Genomic DNA, 20459 nt, shown 5'->3' with positions numbered 1-20459 from the left:
TTTAGTTATGATGGGATTTGAGAAACTAGTAAATTAAACGATTTTAAGATTAAGTTTATGATGTTCTACTTTAATGACAAAATAAATTACGTGATTAAAGTGGAAATTTAGAGATTAAAGTTGACATCTCGTGCTTTTTTCCCACTGTGTGCCTATTTTTTTTTCTCTGTACCCTAATAGGCTTTCATATGACACTCAGACAGTGGGCTATGACTCACCTTTTCACGGCGACTTTGATATCTGACAACTTCTTTTTTATTTCGGGCACTGTGCGACTTTGTGAATTTGAGCTTTCGAGTTTCTCCGATACTCTATGTCACTTGATCAACTTCCTTTTGTTGTTTATACCACTATTTAAACCAACAAATAGTATGTTTTTCCTTGCCTCCACTTCACTATTCGGTGAAATTCTTCTATTTCCCACCGTGCTTTTGCCATTGCCTTTGCACAGAACGCTGAGCTTATGGGTTATTTATATTGATTTGTATATTCAAAGAGGTGTAATTCTGGGAGGAGTTGGGGCAGGACAGCAGGCGCGTGCACGTGCGTTGCTTTTCACATTGATTCGGATTTATGTAGCGGAAGAACGTGGAAGTTGGCATTTGCACAGATTTATGCATCTGGAATTTTTTGTGCGTATGAACATTTCCGCTTTTGTGCTTATGCCATCTTATAGTGTGAGTTCTACGCACAGCGTTATACAGGTCTTTTTCCTGCCTTATGCCCAGTGCTGCCTGGATAGACTACAAATCCCTAAAACCCTGATTCAGATTAACCAGGTTAAACAATGGTGTGATATTTTTTCAAATGTAATAATAATACAATAAAAATGATTAAAACTGAAAACAATGAATAAAGCATTGTAACCATCCACAGGAAACAACAGGGAAGTCCCTGTCTACCCTGTGGCCACAGTAAGACATACTTCTTTGTTTTCCACTTTACTTCTGTTTTCCTGGCTGTGTTTGTAATTTGGCTGTTACAGTGTAATTGGTAAATGAACAGAAAACACAACGTACTGGTCCTGAAAAATTGTGTCTTAAGCACAATTCAAAGATCATGCTTTAATCAAAGATTTAGACATAGTTTACTAACTTAGGAAAAAAAATCAATGCAAAACAGGCAAGACAGAGCCAAAGGCATATTTACTTGGAAACAAGCATAATCTTGAGTATAATGCTTCCTGAACAACTACTACTGTGGTAGCAAGCAATAATAAAGTGTACCACTTTCACTACAGTAAAAATGAAATGAAATGACAAATGAATATTGTAAAGTCAAATCAGACATTAAATATTTCTGTGTATAAACCTTATTGACTATTGCTAACATAAAATACACCACCTTACTGTTTAGTAGATCTGTTTAACCCAGCTTATTTCTTAAAGCAGATGTTTATCTAAAGTATCCAGCAGAAAGAGGGCAGAAAGATTCACTCAATCTGTTATTATCACCACTTCTGTGACAAGTGTTAGTGGGGATACCCTGTTGCCTCACAGAAGTTTAAGATGAGTTCTTTGGCTTTTCAGAGGAATATAGATGTGGCTATGATATCTGCATGCTGCCTTTGGAATAACAAGTTTAGCCAGAATGCCCTTAATGAAACATGAAACATTGTAATCCTATGTAATCTTTTGAAATGATGTTCTAAATAATAATATTTCTTTTTCATTCATGCTCATGTTTAGGAGGTCTGAAACACATTTTATACATTTTATTTGTCTTTAACCAACTCCGGAAAAATGGATGATTGGTTATGACAGGTCGGTTAGCCAAAGAATAAATAAGAAATGGGAAAGCTTTTTTTCTTCAAGTCTTTAGAATGACAACTTGTGCAGACTCTGGTGGCTTTTAAACATTAAACATAACCTGTAATGAAGTTTGAATTATGTCTGAATCTCCTGTCATCCAGACCACAAGTGTGTCAGTGTGTTCTGTTTTTAACCCAGAAACAACATTCAGTTAACAATTAGCAGGACAAGTGTACCCCTCCTTTAACCGTCACCTTATCGTGGTGGAGGGGTTTGCGTGTCCCAATGATCCTAGGAGCTCTGTTGTCCGGGGCTTTATGCCCCTGGTAGGGCCACCCAAGGCAAACTGGTCCTAGGTGAGGGATGAGACAAAGAGCGGTTAAACAAACCTCCTATGACGAAAAACAATTTTGGACGGCGTTTTCCCTTGCCCGGACGCGGGTCACCGGGGCCCCACTCTGGAGCCAGGCCTGGAGGTGGGGCTCGATGGCGAGCGCCTGGTGGCCGGGCCTGCACCCATGGGGCTCGGCCGGGCACAGCCCGAAGAGGCAACGTGGGTCCCCCTTCCCATGGGCTCACCACCTATGGGAGGGGCCAAGGAGGTCGGGTGCAGTGTGAGTTGGGTGGTGGCCGAAGGCGGGGGACCTTGGCGGTCCGATCCTCGGCTACAGAAACTGGCTCTTGGGACGTGGAATGTCACCTCTCTGAAGGGGAAGGAGCCTGAGCTAGTGCGCGAAGTTGAGAGGTTCCGGCTAGATATAGTCGGACTCGCCTCGACGCACAGCTTGGACTCTGGAACCAATCTCCTTGAGAGGGGCTGGACTCTGTACCACTCTGGAGTTGCCCCCGGTGCCGAGCAGGTGTGGGTATACTTATTGCCCCCCAACTTGGAGCCTGTACATTGGGGTTTACCCCGGTGGACGAGAGGGTAGCCTCCCTTCGCCTTCGGGTGGGGGGACGGGTCCTAACTGTTGTTTGTGCGTATGCACCGAACAGCAGTTCGGAGTACCCACCCTTTTTGGAGTCCCTGGAGGGGGTGCTAGAGGGCATACCTTCTGGGGACTCCCTCGTTCTGCTGGGAGACTTCAATGCTCACGTGGGCAATGACAGTGAGACCTGGAAGGGCGTGATTGGGAGGAATGGCCCCCCTGATCTGAACCCGAGCGGTGTTTTGTTATTGGACTTCTGTGCTCGTCACGGATTGTCCATAACGAACACCATGTTCAAGCATAGGGGTGTTCATATGTGCACTTGGCACCAGGACACCCTAGGCCTCAGTTCGATGATCGACTTTGTGGTCGTGTCGTCGGACTTGCGGCCACATGTCTTGGACACTCGGGTGAAGAGAGGGGCGGAGCTGTCAACTGATCACCACCTGGTGGTGAGTTGGCTTCGATGGTGGGGGAGGATGCCGGTCAGGCGTGGTAGGCCCAAACGTGTTGTGAGGGTTTGCTGGGAACGTCTGGCAGAGCCCCCTGTCAGAAGTAGCTTCAACTCCCACCTCCGGCAGAACTTCGACCACATCCCGAGGGAGGTGGGGGACATTGAGTCTGAATGGGCCATGTTCCGTGCCTCTATTGTTGAGGCAGCTGACCGGAGCTGTGGCCGTAAGGTGGTCGGTGCCTGTCGTGGCGGCAATCCCCGAACCCGCTGGTGGACACCGGCGGTGAAGGATGCCGTCAAGCTGAAGAAGGAGTCCTACAGGACCCTTTTGTCCTGTGGGACCCCGGAGGCAGCTGATAGGTACCGGCAGGCCAAGCGGAATGCGGCTTTGGGGGTTGCTGAGGCAAAAACTCGGGCGTGGGAGGAGTTTGGGGAGGCCATGGAGAATGACTTTCGGACGGCTTCGAGGAGATTCTGGTCCACCATCCGGCGTCTCAGGAAGGGGAAGCAGTGCAGTGTCAACACTGTATATGGTGGGGATGGTGCGCTGCTGACCTCGACTCGGGACGTTGTGGGTCGGTGGGGGGAATACTTCGAAGACCTCCTCAATCCCGTTTCCAGTGAGAGTTGGACTCCGCCAGGGCTGCCCTTTGTCACCGATTCTGTTCATAACTTTTATGGACAGAATTTCTAGGCGCAGCCAGGGTGTTGAGGGGGTCCGGTTTGGTGGGCTCAGGATTGGGTCACTGCTTTTTGCAGATGATGTTGTCCTGTTTGCTTCATCAGGCCGTGATCTTCAGCTCTCTCTGGATCGGTTCGCAGCCGAGTGTGAAGCGGCTGGGATGAGAATCAGCACCTCCAAATCCGAGACCATGGTCCTCAGCCGGAAAAGGGTGGAGTGCCCTCTCAGGGTTGGTAGCGAGATCCTGCCCCAAGTGGAGGAGTTCAAGTATCTCGGGGTCTTGTTCACGAGTGAGGGAAGAATGGAGCGTGAGATCGACAGGCGGATCGGTGCGGCATCCGCAGTAATGCGGGCATTGCATCGGTCTGTCGTGGTGAAAAAGGAGCTGAGCCGCAAGGCGAAGCTCTCAATTTACCAGTCGATCTATGTTCCTACCCTCACCTATGGTCATGAGCTATGGGTAGTGACCGAAAGAACGAGATCGCGAATACAAGCGGCTGAAATGAGTTTCCTCCGCAGGGTGTCTGGGCTTTCCCTTAAAGATAGGGTGAGAAGCTCAGTCATCCGGGAGGGGCTCAGAGTAGAGCCGCTGCTCCTCCGCATCGAGAGGAGTCAGATGAGGTGGCTCGGGCATCTGATCAGGATGCCTCCTGGACGCCTCCCTGGTGAGGTGTTCCGGGCACGTCCAACCGGGAGGAGGCCCCGGGGAAGACCCAGGACATGCTGGAGGGACTATGTCTCTCGACTGGCCTGGGAACGCCTTGGGATTCTCCCGGAAGAGCTAGAAGAAGTGGCCGGGGAGAGGGAAGTCTGGGCATCTCTGCTCAAGCTGCTGCCCCCGCGACCCGACCTCGGATAAGCGGGAGACAATGGATGGATGGATGGATGGAGGACAAGTGTAAAAATTTTGTATGGTGAAAAATATTTTATTAATTTTACTCCAGCATCATTTTTTAAGAAATGAAATAAACTGTTTAAAAAAAAAGTAGAACTAATTACTCAATGACAAAACAAAGCACTTTCTGTGTCTGTTTGACTTGTTAAATACAGTGAGTAGAATGCTAAATTTGAAAAATTTAAATAAACTTTAATTAAAGTGTGTTTTTTACCTTTAATGGAAAAACAAATTGTATGTCAAGCTGGAAGTGATATCCAATGATTAAACTCAGGATTATGGAGTGATAACTAGAATAAAATATAGTACATTTTGTGAAAAATGCAATTTAAAATATTTATAAAACACAAATAGAACAAATCAAATTGGAATAATCTTTGTACCCACCCTTTAGCCACTAAACTTTAATAAGCATTTTTTCACTGATAATTAGAATAAAACTAAATCATCTTTCATGGGGAACACAATCTAAGTTGCTTAAAATGGTCAGTGTAATATTTACAAAAATGTTCTAGTCATGATTACACAATGGATGATCGGACACTTAAAGTAACTTTTATGAGGAGGACTGTGGAGTGGTAGTGACTGGTTACTGTTACTTCCATACAATGCAAGAATCAATAAAAACTGATTTTAGGTTATGCAGTTCTCTGTACTGAAGCCAAATGAGATTACATAACACACTTATAACACATCATCTGTAGTACTGTGAGCACTTTTCATAACCATGTGAAAGAAAGTCCACAGTACAGTATAAAGTGTGAGAACAGATTAAAAGAGTAGAATATTTTCAGTTTAATTCGTCAGAGATTAAGATTTGACATGACAGAAATTATTGAAATTATGAAGGGAATTGATACAATGAATACCATCTGTTACTTTAAAACCTGTTTCTTGAGTACAGAGAAACAGATGGAAGCTAGTTAATAAAAGTTTTCACACAAAAAAAACAAAGGTAAATATTATAAACTACCACATAATGTAAAAGACAGTGGTACTTTAAGGGCCTATAACTTCAATAATATTTTGCAAACGGCAGGTAAAGAGTTATGCTGAGCTGAATACCCTGTTTTTATCAAAATGGCAAAGTGGTGTTCACTATACAAAGGTTCAAATAAAACAGGTTGTTTGTTTATTGTCTACCAGATATATCATAGTATGAAACCCTATTCAGCAGATTCACATACACTTTTGTGGATAAAAGGACATGCTTAATACAGAAAAAAGAGTCAAATGTCACTTCCCCATTGACAGTTTAGCTGAAATTATGAATCAGTGATCAAGTTTGTGCCTCTCAACACCTGAGTCCTCTGTTCAAATCCAACACCAGGCAATCTGTATTTGGAACTAGTATGTTCTACTTGTGTTGGTTTTTCTCCTGGTATTTGTGTTTAATCCAGATTAATGATGACATGCTGGTCAGATTGACCAGTAACCCAAAAATGGCCTTTTGCAGGGCAAAGTATACAAAGGCAATATAGAATTTCCTTCAGGCATTCAGGCAAACTATTGGATTTTACAGATGATTTGCTTAAACATACATGTTCAGCCAGCATTTAATTCAATCAGTTGCATCATTAAGTAATCCACATGTGTTCACTCTCAGAGTTTCTCTGGCAATGCAGAGCCTTTTCAGCATGAAGTCTGTTTCTAATCAGCCTATTATGTATCCTAACAGTTTAAAAGTTAGTACCCTCACTCTTTTACCCTCTGTAACTGATTTGAAATATTTCCAACGCATGGATATTAAAAAGCAATACAAATCATTTTATTGAGCAAACTATTGTTTTTAATTAATGTTATTCTGTGGTTTAGGTTAAATAAAAACGAGAAAGGACATGTAAAGTAGGAGCAGCAATTGCCATCTAATAAATTACAAATGGTTTTCAAATCATGTTTCTTTCTTTTCTCACAAACTGAGCTTTTAATCACTGAATATACTCAGATTTAAAAAAAAGACACTACATTGTTCAGCTTATTAAATTTTGTGCTGCAGTGGTCCAGCAATCTGCTGGACTCAAAACCACCATTAATTATGTACATTTTATGTGTGTATTACAGTATTTCTTTAAATACAAATATGTACCCTTTAAGGTCATAAATTGGTCCTACATGATTTGTGTCCTAGGCTGAACTGGTACTCCGTCCAAGACTGGTTCTTGGCTGCACTGGGCTGTTGATTTCATATGACCCTAATAAGATAACCAGGTTCAAATAATGAATTCATGGATAGATAAAATGTTAATATAAGAAAATATTATGCTGAGGCCAACTGGCAAGGGAGAACAGTGAAACAAAATTACACTCTACAGCTAGTTGATGCTATAGTAAACATACAGAGTGTAAGGGCATTAGTAAAAAAAGTAAATCAAAATCCTGAATCTAACTAGTGCTGTAATCTAATCTCAACTTAAATATTGAGCAATGTGCAGCAATGCTGCCTAGTGTAGATAATATTAGTAGAAGGGACAGGTAGTGTGACTATCAGTTTGTCATTCAGTGCAGGATGTTGCATAAATACATAAACTATTAATAATAATTATTTGCATTTATATAGCGGTTTTCTCACTACTCAAAGCTCTCTCCAAACATGGAGAACCCAGGATGCAAACCCAAGTTCTCTTTAGTGTGAGGCAGCAGTGCTACCCCTGCGCCACCTGTGTAGATTGTTAAAAATACATCTGTAATATCAACAGGACAGCTTAGTTTACAGTTTATTTACTGGAAAATAAGTTTGTGGCACAGTAATTTGTTTGTTTCATACACGTGTTAATTATTTTACTGATTCAGGGTGATGATTTTGTAGCAATCCCTAAGTCTGTTTATGGGCAGCAATAAGGAAATTAAAGCAAGTAAGAATTAAAAAAAAATACAAAGTGTAGTGAATTGCTGTACTTCATCACTTAGAAAACCAAACAAACACTATTCTCACTTTGCAGTGAATCATAGTATAGCCTCTACATTACCAGATGGTGGGCTACAGATCTCGTAATGTCCATGGTGAAAATGTTTATTTACTGTCTCTCCCCTCAAAAGACTAAGCCTACAAGCAGCCTTGTTATAAAAAATATTGTTACATTTTGTACTTTCAGAAGATATGCCAGGAAAATGGCAAGTTGTAAAACTACAATGTGTCAAACTTTGGAAAAGATGAATTACCAAAAATACATAAAAATGACATTCATTACATACATTATATTAGATTATTTGATACAGCATTAAAACCGTTTAAAATTGAAAATGAGCATATTAAGACTGCTATAAGGAAACCCAACAAACAGTTAAACACAATCCACATGAGTACTTTAATATTTATTGCCTTTTGAACCCAGTTTGTCAAAGAACCAGCAAGAAGAGAAATCCTGTGCTTACTTGAAATTGTTTAATAATCAAATTGCTATTTAAAACATAGAGGATATTAAACTGTTAGACACCAGTACTCATAACTTACACTCAATCATACACCCAACATTAGACCATTTTGGAATCAGCTTAACACGCACATCTTTGAAATGCAGAAGGAAAACAAGAGTACCCACATAAAAATTTATATAGATGTGGAAACAACATACTACTACCACACAGACTTGAGCACATGGTATGCACCCAAGATGCTTGACCCATGGAGGCTACAGTGCTAATGAAATAAACAACATGGATAATTTTCAAGTGAAAATACATATATTAAGTAGGTAAACAGACAGTCAGTGGTATCTTCAAATAAACCTGGAGGAAACTCGGACTATAAATTACATCTAGCAAAGTAAGTATTAATTGAACTTATCAGCTTTAATTACACAATGGAGGGTTTTAATCAAGAAGGTATTAGGAGTACTATTGGACTCATCAATGCAAGTAGATATGGAGTAGAAATAAGTAGGATGTTTACATATACAGTGTAGACAGTTCTATGGTGTACAATATCTAAAATGTGTAATGAACTAGTGACATAAGGCATGAAAATTTTATTCCATTTTACTCTCCATATCAAAATGGGTATAGCAGCAGAGGATATAAGAAGAAGTACTAAACCTTCTTCTAAAACGCAAGGTAAAACTACAAGGAAAGACTGATAGAATTGAATTCTTTCAGCAAACTGAGATTAAGTGAAAATATAACACAAGTATAATAGTTATAAACTGAATAAGCTGATTTTGGCTGTTTTAAACATGTTTTAAATAAGGATTAAACTTTGAGTTTATCCTGCTTTGCCCATTCTACGTTTAGTGACTTTAATGAGAAAAAATAGCTATATCCAATTTCTGACAGCCTTGCTTTAAACATTATGAGTGACTGTGCACGTTAATGGATAAAGCAGGTGGATTCTCAAAATTTGCTTTTCTTTGCAGAATGTGTTAACATTTTAAATAGAAGTGGACTAGACTAGCCCCTACAATAAAGACAATAAAAAGATGCCATGTTAGGTTTGGCACACTGTAACCATAACCTAAGCACACCATTGTAGAAACTTACTCCTAAGAAAGACAATATTTAGGAAAAGGTGGCTCAGTGTTTTAAAGAGTTTACAGTAACAGAAAGGCAAAGTAATGTAGCTTGGGAAAAATTGAGCTGTGTGATAAAAGTGTTGGAAAAAAATACCAGAGAATATTTGACAAAGGAGCAGAACAGCACATATTTTTAGCTCACAAAAAGTAGTTTATATCAGTTTGTATATGTTTACTTTAAAAGGAATTTGTTAAGACTGGAACCAGAGTAAGGCCAGAGCCATAGTAACCTCGGGAGTGAGGTAACACACCAGGGAGGCGACAGAAAGCCTGCAGCAGCTTAGCAGTAGTTATTTGAATTATGTTTAGAACCTGAAACTAATGCCACCACATATTATTTACGCTGAGCATAGCTTTTCATGTCTTAAAAACTTGCCTGCTAGTGTTTTCTCAGATTGTCAAAACTAAGTTGAAACTACCATATCAAATAGGAAAAGATGCTGTGTCAGACAGTCACAGCTGTATGCAATTGTAATGGCGCTTAATTCTGATGCCCAGATGAAACATGAATTGTTATTAGCTAGACAACAGGAAAGAATTCCATAGTGGAATAACACATGACATTTGGGTCATCAAAAAGTGTAAAGCACAAAAGTGATATTTTTAACACACAAATACACATATATACATATAATGGATACATAAATATAAATACATAGGTTAGCCCACAGGCAAGCGTTCATATTATCGGAGCATATTGTTAGATCAATCAGTAGAGATCATATTTGAACTTTAAACACAAAATCACAGAAATAATAGCACGTAAAACATACCAACTGTCAGGCTTTTAAAATGTTGTCAAGGACACTGTATAAACCTCACCACACAACAATCCATTTTAGCTGCAAAATTTTGAAGGGGATATCAACTCACCACATCATATATCAAATACCACCTACACGTATGAACCTATGTAATTTTAATTATTGCCATAAAATATTGAATGGGGCCAATATGTCCATCATGCAAACATTTTAAGAAGAAATAATATAGAATACATTGCCAAAATACCTGTGGACAGTGTTAAAAAATACATTTATACAAACAAGTGTTAAACCCTTTCTGCTATGCAAAAGATTTTCAGCGATCAAAAATTGATCTACCGAGTCAGTTTCAAATTCTCATTTAAAAATTGAGATATAAGGTAAAAAGAAGCCTTACAGAAAACAGCTTGTGTTAACTTTAATAAAGTATTCATACAGATGAATTCTTCTTTACTCTAACATTCCAACATTGGCACTATATCATGGCTTTTTTTCCTCTCAGATATCTACTTTTTTCCTTAATGCTCATCCATGCCTACATAAGCTATTAACCACAGTGCATGCATACACATACATATACTTGCAAATAATGCAAGAATTATGCCTAAGAACCTAGTCCATTGTCATTCTGAAAAGGTAGGCATGAGAAAAATCCAAAGAGGAATCCAAATCCAAAGCTATCTTGCCAATTGTATTACATACGCCCAGATAATAGCAAATGACTATGACTGCATTCTGACTTCACCAAACATTTTAACAGTGGCAGCAATAAATCAAAAATACACTTGAGGAAAAATAATTTTTTTGTTATAATGTTTGGCCTGTGATCATGAATTTAAAATTTCTTCATGTCAGCACTGCAATCTGCAAAATGGTCACTGCAGTGCAATCAAGATCTGATCTTCATTTGTACTTAAATGGCCCTCACCTCAGCTGCAAAAAAAAAAACTGCAGTAAACAATGACTTCCGATTTTTCTATGATCATCAACAGCATCACAAAACTGAACCACTACTATAGTTTTAAATCTTACAGTAATAGTAGCATATACAATACAATACAATACAGTTTATTTTTGTTTAGCCCAAAATCACACAGGAAGTGCCGCAATGGGCTTTAACAAGCCCTGCCTCTTGACAGCCCCCCAGCCTTGACTCTCTAAGAAGACGAGGAAAAACTCCCAAAAAATACCTAGTAGGGAAAATGGAAGAAACCTTGGGAAAGGCAGTTCAAAGAGAGACCCCATTCCAGGTAGGTTGGGCGTGCAGTGGGTGTCAAAAGAAGGGGGTCAATACAATTCAATACACAGAACAGAACAAATCCTCAATAAAAAATAAAAAATAAAAATTTTTTAGAAGTACGGAGCAGAATTTAACAGTAGATGATATCACATAAGATTTGGATAATTTTAGACTCCTGGAGACCTCATCCATCAAGCTGTTAAATAATCTTTATTTAACCATAGCCAGTCATTATTTTCACAAAAAAAGAATGAAATATTTCTTTTATATTATTTGTCTAAGACATGCAAAATGAAGGGTTTGCCTACTTGTAAATAGCACTACATATTATAGCACTCTTTTAAGATCACAATGTAAATGTTTTACTACTGTTTCTAGTTTAAGCACTTAAGGTTTAAAATCTTTTAAAAAATGTGTCAGTTTTTGGTCAAACTTATCTATAAGTTTATCAATACATCGATTGTTTAACTGATTAATAAATTAATTAATTAGTCAATTAACTAATTAAGTCTAGTTCTGGAAGAGAAATTATTGATGGAATGGAAAATACACAGAAATGAAGCAATTTGCAGATCTACATCAATTTTAAACAACTGAGGCTGCCCTCCAATTAGCTCAAAATTGTCATAAAATGAGATAATGTAAATATTATGTACCAGGCAGATCATCAGATAGATTTTTTTGGAAGAAATTAATGGATTCATATTAGTTGTATTAGAGATAAAGGTACTTTTTAATATAATGTGTATCAACCTGACAGATTACTTTTCATGAATCTGTATGCTAATAACACTGAGCACTTCTGTTATGAGTTGTTTTTAGGTCACCTAAGAGGGGTAGAGGGTAATAGGGAGTTCTGCTTTCTTAAGCAGTGGATAAACCACTCCAGAATAAGCTGAACAAGTCCCAGTGATAAAGATGGCTGAAAATTGCCTAAGCCTCTCAGGGCAGTAGATAATATGGGACATCCTGGCACCATAATTAAGAACAAAAGATGTGTCGCCATTGCAGAAGCTGCTTGGGGCCAAGATATGGACTATCTTATTTAATTATTTACAATGAACCTGAAGACAAATCAATTAAAACATATTGCAAAAGTCTCTAAAATTAACATTATTTCCTTACTGGAACACAGTTATAAAAGAGATGTACAAAGTAAATTGAAAAAGAAAAAAAAATCTTTTAATGTTTGGTGCAACACTTTGATTCTTTGCTAGCACTTCTCTATCAGGTATTTGATTCTTGCTGTCCCTGTGTTAAAAAAATTTACTTTGACATTAGGGATTCCCTGCCTCAGTGTAAGTGGTATTAGTATGTCTGACAGCTCCCATACCTGCATGCTATGACTAAGTGTGGGTGTGCACACGTCTGGAGATTCAGGAAATGGATGTAAAAGTAATATTCGTGACAAAGATATCAGACAAAACTTCAATAACAACTTGTCAATTAATGTTTAATATATACTCTAATGTTATTTTTGTGAATTATTGCATCTGTGAATACCGGAATTAGTGTCTGCCAGCAAATATATGTGTGTATCATGTTTTCATATTTATTAATATTGTATTTTATTGAATATATTTGCCATTCCATAAGTAAATGTGACCGTGAGACTGACTTAAACATGAATCTAATATGTACTGTCATTTCTCACTATTAATTAGTTCCTGTAGTTTACTATTAATTGCTATTAATTAGTCTCTGTACTTTATTATTAAACAAATTTCCTTAGACTATAACCTGTAGAGAAACTTGATTCCTGTGCACTTTGAGCTCTGTGACTGCATCATATTAAGCAAAATTTGTTTGCTTATTTATATACTTATTATTGTATGACTGTATCAGTCTAATAAACTAAGTAAACATTGACGTTTGTTATTTATATGTTTCATTTGTCTATTTCAGTAGCTTTGACTACATGTATGTATCCCAGATACTCTGTGCATTCTGTATATAAGAGTATTTTTTTAATGCAAGGACTCTGTGTGTCTGCTGCCTGATCAAGTCTAACTACAGACACACCAAAGTCTCAGAGTGTGTATGTGTCAGTGTCTGTACATGTGAGGCCTGTGTACTGACATTGAGTTATTACCCATACATACTGCAGATCTTGTATTCTGTAGTGCCTGTGGCTCTATAGGTGTTTATCAATGTTTGTGTATATTTATGTCTGTATATATGACAATCTGTGTGCTTAATATATGATTAAGACACTTCCTGTGGTTACGCCTTCTGTCCTGTAGGTTTAAAACAGAGCATGCGTGGGTGTTAATGTCTGTATATACAGTACTTAATATCTGTCACTGTTTCTGTAGTACAATAAAGAGTGCCTTTTATCTTGTGGATGTCTGTGACTCCAGAAGGGTACACAACAGTGTCTCTGTGTGTTAGTGTCTGTAAATGAATAAAGCCTATGTACTTACCATGTGTTATTAACACTTAGAGTGTGAAAGAGAGCATCTGCATTATATTTTTAAATATAAGTGCTTGTATATGAACTGCATACTGCTTCTTGCCCAGTATATGGGTCTTTAATCCTCTAACTGCTTGTGACTACATGGGTACATCTGTTAGTATCTGTAAATGTGACAGCTTTTGTACTTGATATTTCTGTCTGTGATGTTGTAAGTCTGCATCTGTTTTATGTGCATTAATATACATATATATGGGAGGCTGTGCACTTAATGTAACATAAGCTGTGCTGGTTGTTTTACTAATGGCAAGCCGAAGTAATACGTATGTCCTTGTGATGTCCTAGTAACAAACAACAAATGAAACAATAAACTTGCTGTATGCCAGTAGTTGTCTGTTACTCCATGGCTGAGTGTCTGTGTCTTTTCGTTTTATATTTGTAAATATGATCATCTATGTATTTACCATACTGTAAGTTTCTGTCTGTATGTCAAGTGCCCTGATGTTCTGTGGCTTTCTTTTACTCTATAAGTTTGATTCACAGTCCCTATGTTAAAGTGCAAAAATCTGACAGTTCTGTGTATTCCTTGTGTGTTACTGTTTGCTTTTTTAGCCTGACAGTTCTGTGTATTCTTTGTGTGGTACTGTTTGCTTTTTTAGCCAGTAGGACAGGAGTGTACCAGTGTATGAGGGTGCTAATATCTGTAAGTGTGACTCAGTATACTTACTACACATTACTCATTCAAGAATACAGCAGTTGTGCGCAATATTTTATTGATTACTCTGAGTCTACAGGAGTGTGATAGAATGTTTCTTAATACTTGCGCTATGTCACTACCAGAACTGTATGTGTGCCTTTTATGTTTGTGGTATGAGGGACTGTCTGCATGTGTTAATGGCTTTAAATGTGAGTTTGTATACTAACTACTACTTTGTGTGCAGTATGTATTTTATCCCATACCCATACTGTTGACTTTACTGGTGAAAGTCGTTGTCTGTGTTTGTTGTCTTTAAATGTGACATACTGTGCGTATCTGCCTTTAGAGTTCAGGATGTGCTATTTTTATCATTTAATGTCTTTGTGTGTTAGCATCTTTAAATGTTTCAGACTTCTCAGTTGTTGCCAGTATATTATTACTGTTTTTATCCTGTAGTTCCTTATGTAGCTGCGTGTCAGTGTCTCTACCTGTAAACTGCCTGTGTGCAGCTTGGTATCAGCACATCTGTTGTACACTATGTGAACCTTTCATCCAGTAGCTGTGTAACAGGTGTACTGTAATAATAATAATAATAATAATTATATTAATGTCTGCAAATATGGTACAATATTTAATGTACTTTTCTGGCTGGCTGGTATTTGTTCATCCTACAGCAGCCTGCAACTCTGTAAGAGTGTCAGCGTGTGTATGTATTAATATTACATTTGTATATGTGAATGCAGTCGGTGTGCTCACTGTAGGTCATTGCCTGAGCAGCACATGTACCTTTTAGCCTTTAACTGTATGAAAATGTATTACTGTTATCCTTAAGTGTGTCCAATAGTGTATGTATTAATGTCTGCATTTTCTATTGACCACTGTATCTGTTTGCCCTTAATCTTCTCTGTGCTTATGATTCCATTGGATTGCATCAGTATCTGCACATGCGTGCATGTGTTACAGGTGTAAGGAGTACATCAAGTACACTGATTTCCTATTAAATACAGCATATGAAGTTATGTACTCAAATACATTTTTGTTTAGCATGGTGCCAGAGAGTGTCAGCATGCAATTGGACAGGCAAGTAAAACTTTTATTGTTCTCTGTGTAACTGAAAATACTATTATTATTTATAAACTGTCTGCATGCTTATTGTATGGCATTGCCTGTACAGTTCATTACACATGTGCCCTTTATCATGCACATGCCTATCCATAACTCTACAGGTATGTATTTCATTTGCTGCACGCATTAGTATCTGTAGACAGCAGGTGTAGTTACTGTTATGTCACCGTCTCTACAGTTTAGCATGTTTTCTTTTGCCCATTAGTGTTTGAGTGGTGACAAAACTGTAAACAATCTGTCCTGTATGTGCCTGTAAATTTATGGGTGTGAATCTGTGTCTGTATGTTGCTGCACATGTTAATATCTTCAGGCTTACTGCATGTCACTGCCTCTACCACACATAATGTGTAGCTCTTACCCTGTAGCTGCCTGTGGCTATCTCTGAAGGTGTGTATCTTATCTGCATGTGGGTGCATGTATTAGTATCAGTAGTCAGTGTGTGCTTATTGTGTGTCACTGCCTTTATAGTTTAATATGTGTGTCTATGACCTTATTAAGTACGAGCCCTGACATGTGAGCATTTGTTAATACAGTATTTGTTGACAGCTCTGGTTACTATATCACTACTATATCACTCTTTAATTTAATATTGTTTTTTATCAATATGCTGCTGTTGGAGTATGTGAATTTCCCCTTGGGATTAATCAAGTATATAGCTATATATCACTGCCTCAATATGTGGCATATGTCTTGTAGGTGCCCATCCATGTGTATCAATGTGGCAAGTCTGTATATATGTGAATATCTGTGGACAACCTGTACGCAGACAGTATGTTACTGCCCACACATGACACGTGTATCTTTTATCCCCTATTTGTCAGTATTTCTTTAAGGTGTGAGTTTGTGACTGCGTGTCGTAACGCCTATGAATGTGCACATTGCAGGTCACCCCCCTGTATGTTTCTCATTTATCCTGAGAAACACGCATATTGTTCCTTAGGGCCAGTATCTATGTACAGTATATGCGAGTCTCAACACGCGTGAGTTTGGCGTTTGTTCCTTAGGACGAATACGAATTACTTCATCCAGACTCCTTTCCTGTCCTCCGGGAAATTGGCTAACAATAATACACGTCCATGTAAAGTTAAAAAAAAAAAAAAAAAGTGTCACTTGCGAGCAAGTCGACAAAACACGGAAGTGCCTGACAGGAGCTGACATTTGGCCACAGGCGCCTGTACTCGCAGGCAACTACATCTCCTCACGCAGGAAAGCCGACAAGTAAAACTGAAAGAGACCTCCACCCAGGTTACGCCCGCTGTTTATCACACATCAAAGTCCAACACATGGAGGCCTGTTGCACATGCGAAGGTATGAAGTCAAGCACGCCCTGCAAAAGATGCCACTCGGTCGTGCTCGGCACTTACCATTTTTTGGTACACTCCACCATCAGTTCTTGATACGACGCCACGAACTGAAACTTGGATGCCCGCTTGTTGACTCTCTGCAGCCTTTTCCATACTGAAGTCATGTTGCTGATGTTTTTGGTCTTCCGAGTATTTGTATTAAAGTGTTATCTGTATCCGTGTCACCGCGTTCCGTTGCCACTACACTTTATCCCACCTCGGCTGCTTCTTAGTGTCACATATTCAGCCTTCTCTGTCGCACGAAGTTGAAGCACTCCACCAAAGTTAGAAGGACGGGCTCCTAAGCAAGGAAGAAGTAAGCGGGTAGGCAATTTAAAACGCCTTTCACGCACTGCGGTCCCATTCCCTTCCTGCGTTGAAGATTTTAATTCAAGTTAGTTTTAAAGCATCACAATACATGCACATTTTCTATTCCAATTTCTTTATATTCCACACCTGGTCTCCTACATATAACACCAGTCTCCGAGGTAAGACAGCCGTGATAGCCGTTACCAGCGCCAGTGTGCCGAGAACAGCCGCTTACTCGCACTGCGTGCCCCGCTCGAGCGCAGCTGTCACTTTCTGCAGCGAATGGGTTAATCTCAAGGAGGATGGGAGGAGATACAAGAGAAAGGGGAGGAGGTATAGGCAGGCTTTCTCCGACTACAAACACACACCCATTTCGGCTTCAGATCGGAAATTACAGTGGGTTGTGCAATGTTCTTTGAGCTCGTTTTGTGCCGTTGTCAAGTTTTCACGAAAGAGGATAAGAAAGGCAAGAAGCGGGCAAAGGCGTACAGGACAGCGAGAGGAGACTGGGGTGCGTTCCGATGTGTCACCGCTGTAGCCTACTGGCTGGATTACACGAGACAATGCAAAAGATCAGTAAAGCTGCGCTGGAAGAGATTTATGCATTGATTGTCGCAGCTTTTAGAATAACCGTTCTTTTCTTGTTCATGGGATGGATACTATTGAAGTCTATTTAACATAATGCGGAACACTTCCACTGCTTTTGTTAACGATGGGGGAGTGGGTTTTTTCAGCTTGCTTCAAGAAACAGAGAAGCTAGCAAAATCGTTATTCTGTACTCAGTTTTGTTTCGATATTCGTGATTCTCTTATCTTTGAAAACAACAGACACATCTTTGAGATACCACCGTGACCTGATCGTCACTCCCTTTTTAGTACAACTGGGCCGAATATATCGTGAGCTTTGGAAAGATCTCACGCTATCTCCGAAGGCTCCTCGCTTGAAATGTAATCATCTGCCCGGCTTTTCTTCAGTTTCATCCCAAAGCCGTCTTTCTGCAAACCAAATTAAGATAAATGTCAATCAATTCGTCATTTCAAATGACCGTCTCTCACAACAAGCCACATCTTAACTCTTAATTTACCTAAAAAGAAATCATAAATGTCCAATTATTTTTACATTTTATCCATCTGTCAATTATCATTGCAGCACAGTCCAAATCAGAGTTGAAGAAATAGGGTCATGTCATGGTAGCTTTTAGTAGCAAAAACAAGAACCATCCCTAGAGGAGGAACCAATCCCACACAAGTCACGCTCATTCGGTTAACCTGCCATAAAGGTCTGTAAAATGCGGGATGTAATCTGATCTACCCTGGGAAATCCCATGAATATATAGAAAATCTGTAAACTTCATATATATAGTGCCTCGGCTGTGACGCAAACATAGTTTCCTAGAGTTTTGAGACATTGCTTACAATAAACGAATAGAAGAGAATGAAGACAAAACGGAGTGCTTTTTAAACAGTGCTGCACAACCTCTCTCTGACACACTAGCATTGAGCACTATATTATTCAGCAGAGAGGTGTGCCAAAAAATGCTACTGGGGCTCCTTCATATCAACCACAATATGTCTGCATAATGCATAAATGGCACTGACTGCCCTTTTCTCTTTAGCCAAGTCAGTAGTTTTCTTTCTTTTTAGTCATTCCTGTGTGTATTTAAGAGGGAGTTTGTTGTTTGAGTTCTTATTAAAAACCGAATTTCCCCCTGTGGACAAATAAAGTGCTATCTATCTATCTATCTATCTATCTATCTATCTATCTATCTATCTATCTATCTATCTATCTATCTATCTATCTATCTGTGTCCTAGTGAAATTCAACTGCAGAAGAGTAAAAGGAAATAAGCAATTCTAATGGAAACATCAACATAAAACATTATACTTTCAGAGACAGTGTCTGTCCTTCAATACTGTAAGGTAGAAATGTCCAGCTCCAATCCTGGAGGGCCACAGTGGCTGCATGTTTTCCTTTATTTCATTTTCTTAATCAGCATCCCATTGCTGCTGTTAATTTACTTATTTTCCCTTGATTTTAATTGTTTTATTTCTAAGACTCAGTTCTCTGAATTGTTTCTTTTTTTTCTTTAATGGCAGCCAAACAAAAATGAGATTTGAAATGATCTAACAGATGATCTGCTAGGTCAGGGCTTTAAATTCCAACCAATTTCACACCCAACCATTTTATTAATTTGAAGCTGATTATTCTTGTTAATGAAACCTGTTATTTATTTCCACAGCCTGATGCTATCACATTCTGCCACAACAGACATTTCCAAAACTGTTGATTTTCTTTTTTCTAGGAACATCACCAAAATGTTTTGTGGATCTGAGCAGATCAGTATTACTGGGACCTTCACCTTTCTTTATTTTCAGATATTGTATGATGGACAAGGGTTAGCTGGTCATGTGTTAACTCGTTTTGTGTTTCATTATTATTTGCCTGCTAATTAAGGAAAAAAGGATAAATTAAGGGAACTGAGTCTTAAACAGTAGGCCAGTTCATATTAAGGGAAAAGAAGTTCATTAGCAAGTCACTAGTTAAGCCACTGTGGCCTTCCAGGGTCGGAGTTTATTTTGTTGTTATTTTGCTGCAATACGGCATATTAACTTTTGCTGTTTTAATTTTTCCTTTTGAAAATCTAAGCTGATGCAGTCATCTGCTTGACATAATGATATAGTGTGTGTCTGGTGATGGGTTGGTAAGTACTGCTACTTCGCAGTTCCAGACTCATGAGTTCCAATCTTAGCCCAAAGCACTGCCTGTACGGAGTTTGCACATTCGTGCTATGTCTGAATTGATTTCTCTCCCACATCCCAAAGACATGTTATTGGAAAGTCTAAATTGACATAGTGTGAATGAGTGTGGGTGTGTGCATGAGTGTACTCTGTATCTAGGGTTGGTTGCTCGTTTTGCTACTAGAACTGCTAGTATAGGCACTGGCTACTTATATTCCGGAACTGGATAAACTGATAAGAAAATAAATGGATGTATACAGTAAAATATTCTATATACTGTTGTATACAGAGAGAGAGAGAGGGAAAGAGACAGAATACTGTGTTATATATATTGTAGCAGACGGCCGGTCATGGACCCCGGCTGGGATGCCCCTTCATTATATGCTCGGGGAGAGCAGCCGTGGATGGTGCAATACCTCCCCCTGGACACTAGATGGCCATGAGTTTCAGAGCAGGGGTCCCCAACTCCAGTTCTGGAGGGCCCCAGTGGCTGCATGTTTTCATTCTAACCCTCTTCTTAATTAGTGACCTGTTTTTGGTGCTAATTAACTTAATTTGAATTCATTTTTAATCGATTTGCTCTTGAAGACTAAGCCCCCTTAATTGTTTCTTTT

The 20459-nt window shown here is 39.1% G+C and overlaps 1 protein-coding gene across 9 annotated transcripts in view; it reads right to left on the bottom strand.

Annotated features, from left to right (window-relative positions):
- The window catches only part of ehbp1l1b (EH domain binding protein 1-like 1b), a 122150-nt gene extending 104751 nt beyond the window's left edge, over window positions 1-17399 (bottom strand). For 8 of the 9 annotated variants that reach the window (XM_051933557.1, XM_051933564.1, XM_051933568.1 and 5 more), the window contains exon 1: window positions 16820-17399. In XM_051933557.1, coding sequence (XP_051789517.1) covers window positions 16820-16923 — 104 coding nt within the window. In that variant the 5' untranslated portion in view covers window positions 16924-17399. The remainder of the gene's footprint in view (window positions 1-16819) is intronic. The other variant, XM_051933602.1, reaches the window with a different exon arrangement.
- Window positions 17400-20459: the final 3060 nt, after the last annotated feature.

This window comes from Erpetoichthys calabaricus, chromosome 1, assembly GCF_900747795.2.
Source record: "Erpetoichthys calabaricus chromosome 1, fErpCal1.3, whole genome shotgun sequence".
NCBI classification, from domain to species: domain Eukaryota; kingdom Metazoa; phylum Chordata; class Cladistia; order Polypteriformes; family Polypteridae; genus Erpetoichthys; species Erpetoichthys calabaricus.
Note: the sequence above shows the minus strand (reverse complement) of the source record. Positions and strands in the feature narration are given on the sequence as shown.